This window comes from Crocodylus siamensis, chromosome 11 (assembly GCF_052110815.1).
Source record: "Crocodylus siamensis isolate JL-2025a chromosome 11, ASM5211081v1, whole genome shotgun sequence".
Taxonomy (NCBI): Eukaryota; Metazoa; Chordata; order Crocodylia; family Crocodylidae; genus Crocodylus; species Crocodylus siamensis.
Genome location: NC_143405.1, coordinates 38,944,762 through 38,963,738, shown reverse-complemented (window position 1 = coordinate 38,963,738; position 18,977 = coordinate 38,944,762). Strand labels below are relative to the sequence as shown.

General features: G+C 39.8%; 1 protein-coding gene across 3 annotated transcripts in view; it reads right to left on the bottom strand.

Moving 5' to 3' along the window:
• Window positions 1–10,232: 10,232 nt before the first annotated feature.
• Window positions 10,233–18,977, bottom strand: part of FBLN2 (fibulin 2) — a 247,445-nt gene continuing 238,700 nt past the window's right edge. For 2 of the 3 annotated variants that reach the window (XM_090021495.1, XM_090021494.1), the window contains exons 16-17: window positions 16,009–16,132; window positions 10,239–14,826 (exon numbers count right to left, since the gene is read on the bottom strand). In XM_090021495.1, the coding sequence (XP_089877621.1) occupies window positions 14,469–14,826; window positions 16,009–16,132 (482 nt within the window). In that variant the 3' untranslated portion in view covers window positions 10,239–14,468. Of the gene's footprint in view, window positions 14,827–16,008; window positions 16,133–18,977 lie in introns of all 3 variants that reach the window. The other variant, XM_090021496.1, reaches the window with a different exon arrangement.

Genomic DNA, 18,977 nt, shown 5'->3' with positions numbered 1-18,977 from the left:
CCTGGGCATCAATGAGCAGCCTACGAGCTAATAATACTTTTAAGCTACACCAGCTCATTGGAAGAGCCAACAACAGATCCCCTTATAGCTAGTTCCCCCAACACCCCAACATTGTGTCATTCTATTTTCAGGCATAGTCTTCATCCAAACTGAAGCTCAGACTGACTGGGTTATTCCTTCTTGCTGTGCCAGCCAGACTGAACATGAAGGAGACATGATTTCAGATCTTTTCTTGCCCACTCAAATGTCCTTATGTGATGACGTAGTGTCCAGCTCCATAGAACTTCATCAAGCCAAAATCATCCTTCCTAACCAACATACAGGTCTAAATTACACTATATAGTAGGGTTGTGCAAACCTTCAGTCCCTGATTTGATTTGGTGGATATTCAGCCTGATTTGGTGACTAAATCTCTTAATCTGAATCTAATTAGGAGACCCTTTAATCTCTCTGAATCGACTCAAAACCCTACAAATTGATTAGGAGAGATTCGGAAAGATTCGGAGATTGAGACATAGACACGGTTTTAAAAATTTTTTTCTACATACCTCAAGGTACCAGGTGTCTTGTGAATGCTGAGATGGTGGGATGGATGGAGCATCCCACAAGAGCATGGGGAACTCCACAGCACATTCAGCAGCAGACCCAGAAGTGGACCAGAAACACTTCTGGTCCACTTCTGAGTCTGCCAGAGAGTGTGCAGGGGGGGTCCCCCCTGTAACCCCTAGCTTGGCAACTGGTGACTCCTGGGTCTGAGGGGGCACCTGGGGTCCCCCCACAGCTGATCGCCAAGCTGGAGGGGCACAGGAGGGGGGGCCCTGCACGCTCCCTGGCGGACCCAGAAGTGGTTTGCCGCTAAGCACATGGGGGACCCCTGCACTCCTGTGGGATGCTCCATCCAACCCAGCATCTCAGCATTCATGACCTGTGCCTGCTGTGTCTATGGCCAAATCGCTGATTCTCCAAATCAGCATCGAATCTTCAGATTCGGCCAAACTGAATTGGGGACAGTGATTCAAATCAATGAATTGAATCACTGTCCCCAATTTGGGCTGAATCCGAATCGAATATGGCCCACGTCACACACCCCTACCGTACAGGTCTAAAATAAATATAGGATGTCAATACTGATTTCTTAAGTGAACCATTCCAAATCCGCCACAGCAAATACTTCCAAAATCATACTGTGTGTCTTCACATTCAGTCCCAATGGGCTTTTCTTGGTACTGGGAGTTTGGCTTCATTTCCTAGCATGTGAACTGTCATGTTCCACAGATGGGTTTGTCTGTGTATCTCACACATCTTTAATAGGGAAAACAAACATGATCTGCTTGTCAGAACTGAATGGATGGAAATGCCTGGAGGTGCTCTTCTTCTCTGATTGACACTAATTAAAGGTAGATTATGAACACTTCATTTATTGTTTCAGGGTCTTTAAAAACATTCTACAATTAAAACTGATTTTAAATATTTATTATGCCTGCTAACAAATCATCATGTGACAGTATGGCTGGGACAACTGCAACTAGTTTAGTTACTTGCATTTACCCATTGCAAGTTCTCTGTTTGTTTATTTTTTAAGTGAATCTTGACTTCATGGAACTGGCATTTTTGGCAAATGACTATTTTCCTTCCTGGATGTCTTTATTTGCTCTGTTACAATTAACCTTTCTAGCAAACTGAGAAGAATGCTCAGTTTAACTGTCCTTAGAGCTATTTTTTTTATCTTTGCTGTCCTCCACAACCTAAGCCCCTTCAAATCTATAGTGCTCAAAGCTATCCTAGTTATTTTCATTTTTTGCTCCCCCACACCCCGTGCCCTCCATTTCACATTAACACTAAACTGCTTTCAGTCTTAACTGTATCTCTGTTCATTTCATTGTAATCATACCAGAAATGAATTTGGCTCTCTGTTTTATGTTCATGTAGTTCATGTAGTTCATTTCAGAATATCCAAATCTACACAAGCTTTGCATATGGATCACTTCACCAGTCTCTGACATGTTGCCACTTGTGGGACTAGAAAGCACAGCCAAGGAAGAAAACACAGCTATATTACCTAGCAGTACCATAAAGATTATTGGTATCCTAGTAGAACTGCAGGGGCAGAGCTCCGGTCCCCTTACTGTTATGATAAACAGCATAGGGTTTTAATAGCTAAGATATTCTGGTCTCACAGTATCTTTACATTTTGCTTGGAAGTCAACCCCCCCACTTTTTTTGATACCTTTATGTGATCAGTGTTCTTGGAGAGGCTGGGCTAGAAATGCTGTCCTTAAGAACCAACAGTGGTTCTTGCTGAGAAAATGAAAGCCCTCCTTCCTCCACCATGATTCTGGAACAGTCCTACATGAGAATACAGAAACAACAATGGCCCCCTTCTCAAGGTTCTGAGAGGTCTTTAATATATAGATATCTTGGGATGATTAAATGGTATACAAGTATAGAAAGTCAGTATGGCCAGGAGATTCCAACAACCAAGCTGAATATGAAATAGGCAATAATACTCCTTTTCAGTGTCAAATTTAGAGTGCAAAAGTTACAGAAGATGCCAGCATCTTATTGAAAGAAATATTTATGAAATGACAAGGAAAACTTCCTGACCACCCCTAAGCCAGAAAACATCTACAGTCACAATGCTCTGAGTCTCTGTACTTTTGAACTAGTCATACCAGCCGGAGCTTGCTCTGGGAAAGTAAACGGGCCAAGTGATTGTGGTGAGCTTCTGGATCTTTGCCACTCAATACAGGTTATTCTTGGCAAGGATGATAAGGGCACTTTTCCTGAAAAAGGAGAAATCCAGAAACTGGGTTGTCTCTGCCTTCTATGAGCCAAGCAGTTCTGCCAAAATTCACAGAGCAGACAACAGAAAGAAAAACAAACCCAGCAACAGAGTTAACTTATGGGTGTTTCTGTCTAGCCAAGATCAGCAAGTATTATAGAGCAATGATGATGAAATATATTGACAGCAAGTGTAACACATCTAGGGAAAGAAATTTAAAATCTTGTACAACACACAAGACTGCAACTCTGTATTTGCACGAACACTTCAGGCAAAAACAGAGCAACTAGAAGAATTTTCCTTTTATTTTTATCCTCATTTTTTCCCTACAAAACAAAGTTTGTCTTCCTTACTCTGGCTACCTTTGAGGTGTTTTATGCTAAGATTATTAATAAATTAAGATGATTAAAGATTGTAGATGGAAAGAAATCTCTAGATTTAAATATATGCTTATTTAAAACCTGTCATGCTGTTCTATAGATCTAACAATTATAATTAAATCATCACCTGACTTAAACCATTATAAATCTATTAATTTTTGTGAAGCATTTTACACCATTTGAGAATCTCTTAGGCTTTAGAGCTGTTATATTTGAATTTACCAAGGGTAAGAATGTATTGATGAGCCCGTATTTTAGCTGTTAAATAATAACAACACAGGAAAGTTCCCAATATGGGTTCTATTACAAATATCCTCCTTAAACATGTAACACAGAATCATAGAAAATCAGAGGAGTAGGGCTAGAAGGGACATCCAGAGGTCATCTAGTCCAACCCTTGCTTGAGGCATGATCATTCCTACCCAACTATCCTATACAATCCATAATCTAAATGCTACATAAGACTACCATCAACCCCGACACAACACAGACCTAACAACCTAACCTACCACAGGTTAAGCAGGAGAACCATGGCAGCCAATGTCCTGCATCTACAAAGTGTTGTCCATGTGCATTCAAGAGATCCTAGATAGAGGGTCATGCCCCCCACTAGAGAGGAAGGCCACAACCCCCATAGTCAGTACAAATCGGATCATGGGTTAAAATTTCTTCCTGACTGTAAATATGGTAATTGATCTGACCCTGAGTGGAGGAGCAAGACTGTGCGGTTAGGAACCTTTGGCTTTGGTCCTGGCAGGAACATTCACACACCCCAGTAAAATCCCCTGCCTTGGCTATAGCCAACATCCAATGTCTCTGAGGAAGGCTTAAAAATACCCGGACACATATAGTGGAAAGTGGATGTGGGGGCAACCAACAAACTGCTCTGATTCCAAAGTCAGAGGCAATTAATATGACAGCCCTGGACTAGATGCATCCTCAGTGAAACTCCCTGAACTCACCCAAGATCCCCGTTGAAAAATGCACCAGTTTTGTGAGAACTGTAATTTATAAGGTTGGGAAATTAGAATGTTATCTCAGTTACACTGGTTTAACTCCACCAGTGAAAGGCAGTTATTCTGGCATTACACCCATATAGCTGAGATCAAAATATAGCTCATTATCTGTACATATTACATGTTTGCCACTTCTCATACTCCCTGAATTTATACTAAAAATCTAGCACATACCTTCGAGAGCAGACTGTATCCATGATGGTGTTTACTGAGACATTTTGCTGCTGTATTGTGTTCAAGAACCCAGGCTTAGTTAATAAATAATCAGAGGACATACTAATGCTGGGAGAAGAGTAGCTGATTAAAATATCTCAGCGGGCATCTCACTTAAAAACCTATTGGGCACTTATACATATGACAGACCTCTGCTCTGATGTGTGCTACTTAGCATGTATTGGAGCAGACTTGATTGAGTCTTCTGGAAAGAGCTAATTAGGGTGCTCCAGCATCCTCCGTGTCACATGCATTCAGCATCCCTGTGTTTCAAAATGGCAGTGGGGGGGGCGCTTTGACTAAAGCTCATCGAACAAGCTTTAGTTAAAGCACCTCGGCCGCCATTGTGAAGTGTGGGGCGTTGCATACACATAATGCTGCAGGTGCTTTATTTGGAGTGACTCTTGGGATCACTCTAATTAAAGCGCCCCCCCTCTGCCCCTCCCCCAAGCATGTGTCTAGATGCCCATTGATGCCAGGCTGTGAATCAAAATACCGAAGTGCAACATGCATATTAACCTTGTGTTAACACTTCATAAGGATACTATTTAGCTGTTCAGTCTCAGAAATCCTCTAAATTTGATATGCTCAAAAGTAGGCACTCTCTTTTTCTAAAATGACCACTCTTCTTTGTGAGATGAAAGAAAAATTCTCTGAAAATTCTAAGGCATGAAATTCATGAACCAATTGAAGCAATTATACTAATACCCTCCTTTCTCTACCACGATTCCAGTACAGTCTGACATGAGAATACAGAAAAAATGATGGTCTGCTTCTTGAGGTTTTAACAGCTCTTTAACATCTAGGTGTTTAGACACTAAACCCTGGACACTGAACTGGATACTAAAATTCATGACCCTGGCCACCAAACTTGATGCAGATTACACTACGGCTAAAAAAAGACAAGTGGTTTGATACAGATTTGAGCATCATGTCTCACAGTAAACCCCAGAACTTACAGAAGAACAAGACCATTGTACCACATTAAATACCCATGAAGTATCCAAATTAACACTTTGATTTGGAACAGTCATGATTAATTTGAGTTTATTGCTATTTAAACCTCTTGTGTATGCAACTGTCCTATCCCTGTTTTTCTGCAAGTTATATCTTGGACTAATCAACCCCACATTACATCAGTTGTCTGCTTTTAGCCCAGGTTTCTTCTGAACTCCTAATCACATCAGATTACTTATTTCTTTTGAAACTTCAGCTTTGTTTGCTTTCTGTGCCACTTAAAAGTGGGGCAATTTTTTGATAATTGGGATGTACAGCCTAATCTTTTAGTATGTATTATTGTAACCTTAGAAAATGTGATACTTTTATGACTGTTCACAAACTCCTACTTTATTGTGATTTCATCGTGTTACTGAAAACTATCAACTGTACTTTCCAGAGTGAGATCATAAATTGAATCAGCCCTTCAATGTTTTGTAACTGGTATATATAATGACTCTGATGTTAAAAAAATTCTCTCAGAGAAGCAATTAGAAGAAATTAGCCAGTAAAATTTGTATTCTGGTCACTGCACAAATAATAATAGCCAAACGACCACAAAGTCCCATATTAATATCATATTCCTTTATACTGGGTTCAGTTGGATTCATTCTTATATCAAGTAGCATTTATCTGGTGATCTATGAAAAATCTTAATGTATGGAAAAGGCATTTCAATATTTTCTCCAGCTTGTAAATACAGAAATGGGAGAACAGAGACAATGACCTGCCCAAGGTCACCCTGCAAGCTAGTGGAAGAACAAGGAACAAAACCAGTCTCTTGAGTCCACTCCTGAATCCAGTATGCCAAACTACCTCATCATAGAACTACTAACACAAGTAGTACTAAGTAAGTATACTTGTACTTAGTAGTATTAAGCCTCAATAAGGGATGCAGAATTGGGCCTATGTGACACCTATTTTTAATGGTTGCAGATCTCTTCAAGTACAGTCAATATGTTTAACTGTGTAAATGGACTTTAGAGATGCCACCTACTTTCCTGGAAAGTATGGAGAAGTCTTGCAGCTAATTATAAGATAGGAGACTCTTACCAATTATCTGCTACTGGCTCCATTGAGCTGTGAATTGAACATGAACACTACACCAAGTTTGGGGTTTCCCACACTTTGTGACTAAATGGTTAACTTGTACTCACTCAACTCCCATGATTGTATCACATGGCATGACTCATACTATAGGCCATATTCATTTCATTTATTCCAGTGCAGCCTCATAACAGTTTTAGGTAAACATTATTAGGTAAATTACTGGCAGCCAGTATCAAGTGGAGTGTCCCAGGGGTTGGTTTTGGGGCCATTTTTGTTCAATATCTTCATCAACAACCTGGAGGATGGCATAGAATGCATCCTCAGAAAATCTGCAGATGATAGCAAGCCGGGGGGAGTAGTAGATATGCTGGAGGGTAGGGCTAGGATTCAGAGGTACTTAGACAAATTGGAAGACTGCTCCAAAAGGAATCTCATGAGGTTCAGAAAGGACAAGTGCAAAGTCCTGCACTTAGGATGCAACAATCCCATGCAACAGTACAGGCTGAGGCCCGACTGATTGAGCAGCAGTTCTGCAGAAAAGGACCTGGGGGTTACTGTGGACAAGCAGCTGAATATGAGCCAGCTGTGTGCCCTTGTTGCCAATAAGGCTAACGGCATTCTTGGCTGCATTGGTAGGTGTGTTGCCAGTAGGTCAAGGGAAGTGATTTTCCCCTCTATTCAGCACTGGTGAGGTCACATCTGGAGTACTGTGTTCAGTTTTGGGCACCCCAAGGATGTGGACAAATTGGAGTGAGTCAAACGAAGGACAACAAAAATGGTGAGGGGGCTGGGGACATGACGTATGAGGAAAGACTGTGGGAACAGGGCTTATTTAGTTTAAAGAAGAGAAGAATGGGGGGGAGGGATTTAATTGTAGCCTTCAACTACCTGAAGTGGGGTTTAAAAGAGGATGGAGCTAGACTGTTCTCAGTGGTGGCGGATAGCAGAACAAGGAGCAATGGTCTCAAGTTGCAGCACGGTTAGATACTAGCAAGAATTCTCACTAGGAGGGTAGTAAAACACTGGAACAGGTTATCCAGAGAAGTTGTGGAAGCTCCAAGCTCGGAGGTTTTCAAAACCCAGCTAGACAAACCTTTGGCTGGATGATCTAGTTGGGGCTGGTCCTGCTTTGAGCAGTGGGGTGGACTAGATTACCTCCTGAGGTCCCTTCCAACCCAAACTTTCTATGATTCTATATTGTGCAAGTTTATTCTTACATTTCTTGCTCACCTATTCACTTGAAAATCTTCATAAAATATACAGCAGAATGACTATAACATAATCTAGATGTTAGACTAATGGTGAGCTACAATTCTTTTCCTACATGTGTTATTACAGTTGCATTGAATTCAGTAGTTACTCCAGTACTAGCCCAGTTCGGAGAAGCAGTCTGAATCTCTCTTCCTGTAACACTGTTTGTTGGTGTAAAAGCTACATCTTCAAGGTGTAATTGAAAGATAATGGGATTAACTATAATGGGCCTTGGCAGTGGCTAAGATTAGCTGGGATTACTCTTTTATATCTCTACAGTAAAGTACATCTGCCATGGAAGAGAAAGACCAGTTTACATTTCAATTAACATAATGCTAGAGTGATACAAGATATTCTTTCTCAACTCCAGCACACACCCTGACATTCTGAAGCACTAGAACTGAAGGTAGCATTCCTTGAAAAGAGCTTGGGGGGAAGATTTCACATTTCAACAATATATGTTTTACTTGGATTCATGGCTTAGTGGACCACAGATATTCGGTACCCCTACAATAGTGCAAGACGGAAAACCATCTCTCTCCTTATCTGCTCCCTACAGTATGTTTTCTAGCCCTCTAGTCCAGACTGAGTCTCTGGCATTTTGTGGCAGCATCAAACTAACTTTTGTTTAACCTCTATCAATCAAAAGCAAACTTTCTCTACAGGTATTAGCATATCACATCCATACTCCGTATTTGTTACATGTAGAAAAACAGTCTGGGTTTGATTTATCTTGTATCACTACCAGTTTCTTTTCCACAAATAGTCACTGCATACCAAAACTATACTTAAGCCTGATATCAGATTGTCATTCTTTCCTTTAGAAATATGCCCCATGCACTGTTGTCCTATGCCACAAACATCGGGAAAATCGGTCCCTTTCTTCTAAAAACAAGCTTTCATGCATCTGCCTGCTAGTAGTGATTCTGTTGTCTTAAGTCACTGTCATTGTACAGTGCCCAAAAAGAATTACTCTGAGTTTTAAGGGGAGCCTAACTTTAATTAAGTGACATCTGTGTTTTATGTCCTTTTACCACTAAGTAAGTTTGTGCTCCTTATCAGTCATTTATAATTTGTTACTCTATATGGAGATCAGATCCTTTGAGATGGCCTCTCATAGTTATTTTTCTATCTTTGTTAATCATCTCCTGAAATTCCCATGGATTTACTCTAATACTTTATTACAAATAAGTCCTAAATTGTCTATTATTATTCCACACGAGTTCCTCAACTGCATTAGTTTCCATACTTTTAAAATTATGGAATAGTCAACTGATGATTATCTATCCTTTTCCCTCTGACATATTCTATGGTTGGAAAGAATTGGTTGGAAAGAATACCCCCATCCTGAATGATTTCTGAAGGGTGTGAACAGGCAGCTGAAGATAAATATAATATTACAGAGGAAAAAACGTTTAAAAAAAACAGATGTCAATTTGGAATAATGGGGAAATGTCTCTAGGAAGCAAAAATTTCATCTGTTTGTATAAATTCTATGGAAAATTAATACAGAACTTGTTGTCAATGGTACCTAACTTTTAAAGACAAAACGATGTGAAAAGGCAGATAAAATTTTAGGAGAAAATATGGAGGAAGAAAGGCCTGTGCGTGTGGTGCCAAAGTTTTAAGATAACAATACTTTTGGAGAAAAGAAACAAATATAATCAAATTCCTTATCTGAATTGCTATTATGAGATCTGGATTCTTTTTCATCTGCATGGGTTTAAATCTTTGCATTACAGCAGCTGTGTTGTGGTTTCAGGAAGGTCCATGTACAGACATTCAGTGTCTACTGGGAGAATCCCCACTATTCTAGTAGAAACCAAAGCTATACATACACCCAAGCTCTTTCCTCTTGACCAAAACTGGTAATGGAGTAGGGAGGGAGGGGAGCAGCAAGACAAAGCCCTGCGCCCCTTCCTAAAGCCAGGGGGCTGTGCAAAGCTTTGGTTGCTGACTTGATCCGGAGGAGATTTGGCTTGATTCGGTGCCGAATCTCCGAATCCAAATTGCAATTAATTTATCCGATTCGATTCGGAGAGATTCAACGATCTGGACATAGACACAGCTTTACATGTTTTTTCTACATACCTCAAGGTACCAGGTGGCTCATAAATGATGAGATGCCAGGGAAGAGACAGTTGTAAGGCAGCCACTGAAGGAATTAACACAGAGGATTATCCAGTTTTGCTCCCTAAAATCTAAGGCAGTGATTCAAAAGACAGAGAACCTGCACACCACACTTATACCTACACCCAGACATTATAGTACAAAAATGAAAGAGCACTCGTTTATCTGACAGAAACATTCTGTTAAAGAAAGAAATTACCTCCAATTCCTGGGGTTCATCCTGGTGTAGAACTTAGCAGAACATGCTCACTGTTAGAAGATGTTATTGTTTAACCATATGGTAAAGCCCCAAAGGCTCTAAAACAGTCGCTCACTTAGTGTCCTAAATTCACTACTACAGCCGGTAATGAAATACGTTGGAGAAAATATAATGGCTTTATTTCACCAAAAAGACAAAATGAATGTCTTGATTCAGAGTAAGTACATAACACCCCGACTGAAGAGGATGTACTAGTAGTCCAACTAAAAGGGGATTGCTCCCATACACAAACCTAAAAATATGGACGTTTGCAAGATCCTGCTAAATTTCTTCCAGTTCCTGATTCCCTGCTGTATGTCCTAGTAATAAAGCAAGCAGATTAAAGCAGAAAGGGAGATCCCCAGCCCTTGCTTCCCCCTACAACAGTCTTTTCACTGCAGTTTCCCCTTCATTAGAAATCAGCTCTGATTATGGCTGCCTGTTGCATCTTCCAGCTAATGACATTAGTATCATTGGATGTGCTTGTGCCCCTTCTTAGTGGGAGACTGTTCATCTGAAGAGGTAAATGTACCAGTGTAATAGATCTCTTTGTTAGGGCAAGCGTTGGCAACATAGGGCCTGCAGAGGCAATGGATCTAGCCTGTGTAGCTGGGGAGCTTTAGCTGCATGTTGGCAGCAAGGGGCTTCATCCACATTTGTACCAGGGCTAGGCAGCAAGGAGCTTTGCCTGCAGCACTGCTGGAGGGTGAGAAGCAGCAGCAGCATGGAAAAGCCACCATCACATCAAAATGTGACCCTGCATCAGACCTGAGCAAGGGTGTGCTAACTTGCAACTCTGAAAATTTGCTGACTACTGGGTCAGGGATGAGTTTTAAAGGACAAGCCACAACCCAAAACTGATATTAGCTTTTGTCTTGAACTACCATGAATAATGGATGTGCGGGGGAGAAAGAAAAGGGATGTTTTTTGAATGATGACCCCCATCTTAATTGTCACGCTGGGGATTGAACGGGAACATCTAGAGATAAAAGCAAAAGGGTAAAAGTTTAGTCCCCTGAAGTAAATGACAAAACTCCCATTGATTTCAGTGAGGGCAGAATTTCACCCTAAGTTATTACAGCAAGAGATAAAGACCCAGGCTTTTACCTGGGTAACTCTCTCCTTCTATAAATCAGAACAGAAAGGGAAGCAAATACTGACCACTGGGTTATACCAGCATATTTTAAAATGGATATTTTTTTGCTATAAAAGAAAGAGTAAAAGATATACATCTCTAGAGTAGGTACAAAGTGTATCTACCTATTTTATATCAACCTTACAGGGATAAGTAAGTAAAAGCTCTGATTGTGTGTCAAAGACTAGGATAGTCTGGAAAAAATTCAGAGGTGTTGTAATTAACATGCTTGCATTTCCAGAAATCACTAATGATACTCATTAGTCAGTATTCTATACAACCTCCTACCAGTTCCAGACTTATTTTTCAAGTAAATATTAAACAATTATTATACAGTAAGTATATGGCTAGTCAAGTTGCTTAAATGTTTACACATGCACAAACACATGTTCAAACTCTATAAAAGCATTTTGATAATTAGGTTTGAAACAACTGTCATCTCATGACTTCCATCAAGCTGAATAATGCTTTGTTATGCATTTCAGTGTATCTCAGTCACAAAAAAATATACTGACCTAAAAAATCTGAACTCATTAAAAAAAAGAAGAAAAAGAAAGAAGATAAGTATTTCAGTAGTGGTTTAATTTATTTAGACATAAATGATGTAAGATGGGATTTATAATGGACACTTTTTTAAAGACATTCTCAGAAGTTATTAGGGCCCCAGCCCACCCAGTGACTAAGGGACAGCTGCAAACTGTGGCCCCAGCCAGCCCAGTGGCTGTTTAAGGGACAGCTGCAAACACTATGGGGTTGACTGTCGTTTGCATTGTTATACATCCATTGGCTTGAAGTTGCTTTCAATCAGGCAATAAGGCCCAAATCCTGCAGTTGACATCAGTAGGACCTGTGGTTGGCATCAGCCCATGTTGAGGCAATTACAACACTGGGCTGATATGAGAAAGGAGAAAGTGAAATACCATATTAACCTCACCTACACAACACCCATTACTGAAAACAAACAGGGAGTATATAGGGAGTATATATATATATTTTTTTTTCTTTAGAATGAGGCAAGTGGCTGTTTAGGTTGCCCAGGAAAAAAATGAATGTCAAATTACCCTCCACAGGCCTTTGCATTTCTCTGACAGGAAGTGCAAAGTTCCCATTCTCTCCTGTCTGGATGCCTGTAGGATGCTGGGCTGATGAAGGCACAGTTTTTAGTACCACTACTTTTTTTTCTATATAATAGTATGCAGAATCTTTTCCAGAATGTTCTTCATCAATTACCTGTCCTAGAAAATGAAAAGTCAGTGTTGCAAACTGCCAGACACTTAATATGATTGACTGTGGTTGTTTTTAGTCAGCAGGTCTCCTGGTAACAAATCGTTTGTCCATTAATTCTCTGACAGCAAAGGCTGCCAGAGCTTGAACGGCATTTACTTTCAATCAAATTCTAATGCTGATGGAAAACTTTGGGTTTCAGAAAGTCTTGATGTGCCCTACTGGGACATGCAGAACACTATCACTGTTTTACACATAGGCTTTGTAATACATCTGAAAGACTCTTCAACTCATTGCTGCATTTCTTGAGATATACATTAACTGAAATTATGAACTGCATACACTTGTGTTTTCTAATTGGCACTTTGCTGCTAATTTAAGGCTATTAACTATGGAAAGCAGAAGTCATGTGGAGGAAGATCACTTTTACAAAGAATCTGGTAGAGTAGCAAGCATAAATTTGATGCATAAAATTAGCAGATAGCCTAAACTTTCAGCTAGAGAATGAAAAGAATTCATTTTCTGTAGTCATGGACTTTATGTTAGATACAGAAATGTTTACATTTTATTATCTGTAAAAAAGTCCAAATAAAAATGGCTTATTTGTAATTTTAGAAATTGGTCTTGGGATATAATGAATACAATACATCTCCCCTGTCACCCCATAGGTAGCATTTATATGATTTTAAACCCTCATACAAACAAAGTTATTAATATATTACAATATGGTAATAAAACTGTTGATTGCTTCTGTAGAAAAGGTCATAAAGCTTGGCTCCTGTTACTTTACATACAGTGCACAATGGTCAAAATATCTAGTGTAGGACAGAGAATGGCTTATTAAACTATAGTGTAGTAAGCAGCCATATATTGTGGTTATATTTTTCCTTATGAACATTTTGCCAAATAATCTGGATCAAAGTTGGTCAGAAAGCATTGAGGCTTTTCAATAAGATCAGCCACTAAAAAATGTGGATATTCATTTCTACCTTCTATCAGATGCTTTGATTGTACTACATACTACCACATCTGGCCCTCAGCTTTGGACCTCATCCAGTTTCCTATGGAAAAAGAGGAAATCCAGTTTGAAACTTGGGTTGTGCTGTCACTAAATGGCATACTACAACCTGCCAATTTAAGAAGCATTTTCCCCTGAGGTCATTTTCCTGGAAAACAGAAGTCACTTCTCTTATGTTTATTTAATGTTGTCACCTACAAACTAGTTGCACACCCATGCTTTTGAATAAGGTGTGATGGTTGCTTACATGAGTCATCTCTGACTTTTCTTTTAAGAATTATAGTACATTTGATCTGTGATTAGAGCAACCTAAATAAAATGGGTTTTTGCAGAGATGAGTTCAAACTACAAACTGCAGTGTGAGTTAGTACAACACACACCTAAAGTTTGGTCTTGCTGATATTTAACTTTAAACATATGAATAGTCCCATTGAAGTAAGACATGATAATACAGTCAAACTTTTGTTAGTTGATGGGGTGTTGCTTTATTAATTTTTTTCTAGGCAATACACTGTAACACTTGGGCAAAAAAATAAGCCTTCAACCTGTGAACTAGTTGTTTTGTCCACATGCTTATAGTGCCCTGATCACTACAGTATCTGAGTGTAGAGAAGTTTCACTGAAGTCACCAGCTAAGTAAACCACCAGTTTATACAACACACCTTAAAAGGAAATTGCTCAAGGTTTTCTTTTCCTTGTCACTGGCTCAAACTGATACTCCCAAGTGAACTGGTTTCCTTTCTAGTGCAATACCCTGTAGATGTAACTAAGCCTACTTTATTCACTGGACAATTCTAAGAGAAGGTTCTAGTATACAACACACGACTTTCCTTTAAACCCCTTCCTTCACTCATCTAAAGAATTACATAAGAAAATAGGTCAGTAAAACTTAAGTTAATTTATACAACCAATTAAAAAGTTTGAAGCAATGATAGAAAAATAATATAAAGGCTAGATGCACTAAATGTCAGTTCCACAGTAATAAGCTTTGGTTAAAGAGCAGAGCACCAATAAATTTCAATGTCAGTACATGCCTCAGTAAGCATGAGCTGTGATGAATATATAAATTTTGGCAAGAAAAGTTGTGTATGTTCCTTGGCGCCATAGCTTCATTTCAACATCTAACAAAAAGTCTTTAGGCTCTTTCACTTGTCGCTGAAGATACACAATGCCTGTGTAGGAGTTAAGCTTTCTAGTGCTGAAGTAGCCTTCTTCATTTCCTTTGTTGATGGTTAGGATTATGTTGTCTCCAGCATAAGCAGGTGATGGTCCAATACGGAAAATGTGAGCTGGGACAACAATATTGGTTTGGAAGTTCAGTTGGTAATAAGTGATGCGCACAGGAGTGTTTTGACAATCCAAATAATTAAAACAATTGATGCGTTCACACCTCCTGAGAGAACAGAAACAAGAATCTTCAGTATCACAGTAACTGAGTTAGGAAATTCACATCTCAATGATTTGCAAAGTCACAAGAAGCCTGTGGCATGTGTTAGACAGATATACAGCAGAGCCTCAAACTTCAGCTGTATAATTAGAAGCTGCTTATTCTGCTTTTACAAGACCCACAAAACGTTTCTAAATGATGTAATTGTGAGAGTACAACAGCAAACCAAAGACTATGGACATGAAGAGTGCTGTTTGGAAGCCTCACAATGAGCATATACAGAAAGACAGACAAAAGTCATACTGTGTGCAGCACAGGGCTTGGAAAGGAAATCTGTGATTCATTGAAGACTGTGCAAGACTGTGATTGTGTTTCATAAAATCTCAAGCAACCATACTTACAAGGCAGCTAAACCTTAACTCTTAAGATAGGAATGGAAGCCAAGTTCTCCCACTAGAATTGCTGCCCCATTGTTTCATTTCCAGAAACCAGTAAATAAATGTTTGCGTGCCTGAGATTTTCTACAACTTGAGAATGGGCTTACTACATACTTGCACTATTGTAATTTACATTGTTTTGTCCACTGATATACCTTAAACCAGGAGCTGGAGTGGGTGGATGAGCACCTATTCTGTTGGTGTTGGATATACTAGGCTGTTTCTTACTATGTATACCTCACCACTACGCAGTAGGAAGTGAATAGCTACCATGGCATAGGCTGCATACAGACAACACCTGTGCTGGTACAGCTTTACCCTTATTTTTTTCAGGGTAGCATACACCAGATTCAATTACATTATAGCAGTGGAGGGCCATATACTGGCCCATTGTAGGTTCATTCTGAAGGCTCCCTGAACTGCACAGAACCGTGGGGAGTCAGCAACTCGGTGAATCCCGCTATGACTATTGCCAAGGAGCTGAGAAGCCCTGGGCTGCACCAGCACTGGAGATCCTGCTGTGCTATTAGTGTTAGTCCCATGGAACGTGGCACAGATTTCTGACTGGACTGAATGCGTCTGTTAAGGTGGAGAGCTCTAAAACAGAGGCAGCAAAAGTTCACTGGACAGCCCAGGAGCAACACAGTACCAAGCGGCAGGTTACAAATACCATACACTAGAACAGTCTGAATAAACCAGCAGCTGCAGGGTGTGGAAGCTCTGTTAACTCCAGAAATAAAAGACGACTTACATGTCAGATACTTTTCTATAATTTGGAGGGCACTCAAACAACAGGCATCGGAAGCTGCCTTGGATATTATAGCAAGACTCTGTAGATGAGCAGTTGTGGGTTCCTAGTGCACATTCATCAATATCTGGTAATGAAAAACATGGGTAAAATCAGCAACAAATCCAAAAGAATACATGTAATCATGAAAGCATGAATCCAAGCAAGGAGCAAGGGAGCCAGAGTATGTATGTGCCTGTGTGGCCGAGAACATGTTTTTGGATCTGAAGGATGCAGGCTATAGTCTTAGCTCCCTGCGTCTGTGTGATTAGCCTAATAACTGTGCCTGATGCCTGTGGACACAATTTGTCATAAATACAATGGCAACAAGCAGGTATTTGAAATCCAGACATATATTTTATGTCAGTTGGTCTCTGGTAGCTCCACGAACAGATCTAGGATTCTGAAAAGGAAGGTACAGATGGTGCAGTGCCTCATCACTTATAACACAATATACTTGTTTCTCCAGGTAAAAATAAACTAGAAGCTTTACTAATATGCTAGGGACCCAGGGGCATATGATTCAGTTTAAGATTGAAGCAAAAACAAACGTAACTTTATTAGAATGTGCATTAGTTTGCTATATCATATATTATATATACAAAACACAACAAATTAGGTAAAAAAAATCAAAAGATATTGTTTATTTAGTTATGTTGTCATTATAATTAAATATACATCTCTTTCAGATTAATAAAACAAACTCTAGCCTTCTTGAGTTTCTTGACAGTGCATCATTTAAAGTTATTTCTACACCTGAGTTGATGTTCATCTGAGTTAATTTTTCTGCAACTGAATTAATGTTTTTAGATGAAGTTAAAAAACACTTTTCAGGGCTGAGAAATAGGAGACACATTGCGAGGAGCAGCCGAATTGCAAAATAAAGGCTAGCTTGATTAGTGGAAAATTCAGACCATTAAAAAGGAGAGAGGGGCAATAACACCTGTAGAATGAAGAATTTAGAAGAATTCAGATAAATTATAATCAGCCACGAAGGTCCCCCATTGCTGCCTGAATAAAAAGGCTGCTGCCATTGCCAGGCAGTTGGCCTTAAACTTCGGATGGCCCAGGAATCAAAGTAGGGCACCCCCCCTGGATCCGCGCGAGAAGCTCCATGCACGTGCAGCATGCTTCCCCATTTGGAGAAGCAATATAATTAGGGCCGGGCAATGGGGGCACCAGCCTCAGACATTGATTCTGAGGGGCACAAGAAAGTTGTCCCATCTGCAGCTACTGCCACTGCCACCAAGGGCACAGTTTACCTGCTTGCAGATATTATGCTTTATTATACCTAAGAGCTGACAACATGCTTGGCATTGTACAAGACACAGGGAAGGGCAGGGACCCTGTTGTAAAGAAGCCTGCATTGTTTCCATCTGACCACCCACTGAGAATGGTTTATATACTCCAGCCATCCTGCAATCAAATACTGGTCTGTTACTGACTGCTAAGTCAGGGTTAGCTTGTCTCCCTGCACTTCGCAAGTCTTTTTTCATAAATTTCTGTGAACCTAATTGCTCTGACCACATAGCAAGCAAGTCTGATGCAATGCTGGATTGCTTTAATGACCAATGGAGAACCAAAGAGCCTACTGTCTCACTCTTCATATTTCTATTTTGATATTTTATTTTGTCACAAAAATCTAGACAAATGTCTCTACTTGTGTTGTTTTTTTCTCTTGCTCCTGAAGTGTCAGTACATCCAAGATGTAAACTATATTGTAAACTAGGAAGAAAGGAAGCAGAACAAAACAATTCAATAGCAGAAATTTCAAGACTCATCTTAAATTAACAACCAACCTCAATCCACATCAAATTTCAAGTGTAGACAAGCCCAAGTACGGTATAGCTAGGCTGTATTTCCACCAAACAGGCCCTTTTCCTTAATTTTTAAGAGGGAAAAGGGCAAATTATTTCACTTGTCTACACATGAATGTAACTTCACACTACCCCAATCCAAAGAAAAAGCAGAATATCTGTTCCTGAATAACTCTATGCATGGATGAATCTGAGGACGCCATAAGCAACTGCCTCTAAATATATTTTGAATAATGGGAACTTATGAACAACAGTTTAAAACAAGACAATTGGATCATAAACATTTAACCTAAATATAAATGTCTTCCACTAATGACAAAAATCGTAGAAGGCAGCACAGATTTGCAAAGAAAAGCAAACTGCAAGATGCTTAATGTCCTAGGGCAGAAGCAGGTTTACTTGAATAATAAAAATTCAAAAGACTAAACTTTGATACTGAACACACTGGAAAACCAGATGCAATAACAAGAGTCCAACTTGAACAGAAAATACTGGCAAAGATTCTGAAGTCACATTGCGTACTCCGAAATGTCTAGACAACACACAGAGGTTTTAAAATGAAATAAATGTTAACAGACAAACCACGTGGACTGTGGAGTGCTGTGCAATTCTGCCAGTTGTCATAGAAGAAACTGACTCTTAAAGGAAAACTGCAGCCTTTTGTTCCCCACCAGCCTCTGGGATACAGAACTGACCTTGCATGAAGCACTGCCTGGTAGGGCTGTGTGAAACAGCACTGTTTCATTTCGACTTCGGTTTCGCCATTTTGAAGGGTGAGCGTTTCGTTTAATCGTTTCATATTGAAGCATCGCTCCGTTTTGTTTAGTCAAAACTGTTTTGACATTTTGCCCATAGGCTATAATGGGGAATCATGAAAATGCCTAAAACTTTGTCAATTTATGCCTGATTCAGATGCAAATTGCAGGGAAGGTAGATCCTTCTGAGGGCATGAAACCTACCAAGTTTGAAGGAGATAAGTGCATAGGTTTCTGGGAAACTGCACCTCAAACTGTTCAAAGCAAAACTCCTGACACTTGCCAGCAGCAGCAGCCTCCTCTCATCCAGTGCGCAGATCTGGGGGCCCGCACCCACAAGAGGACTGTGGGGTTGTGCTGG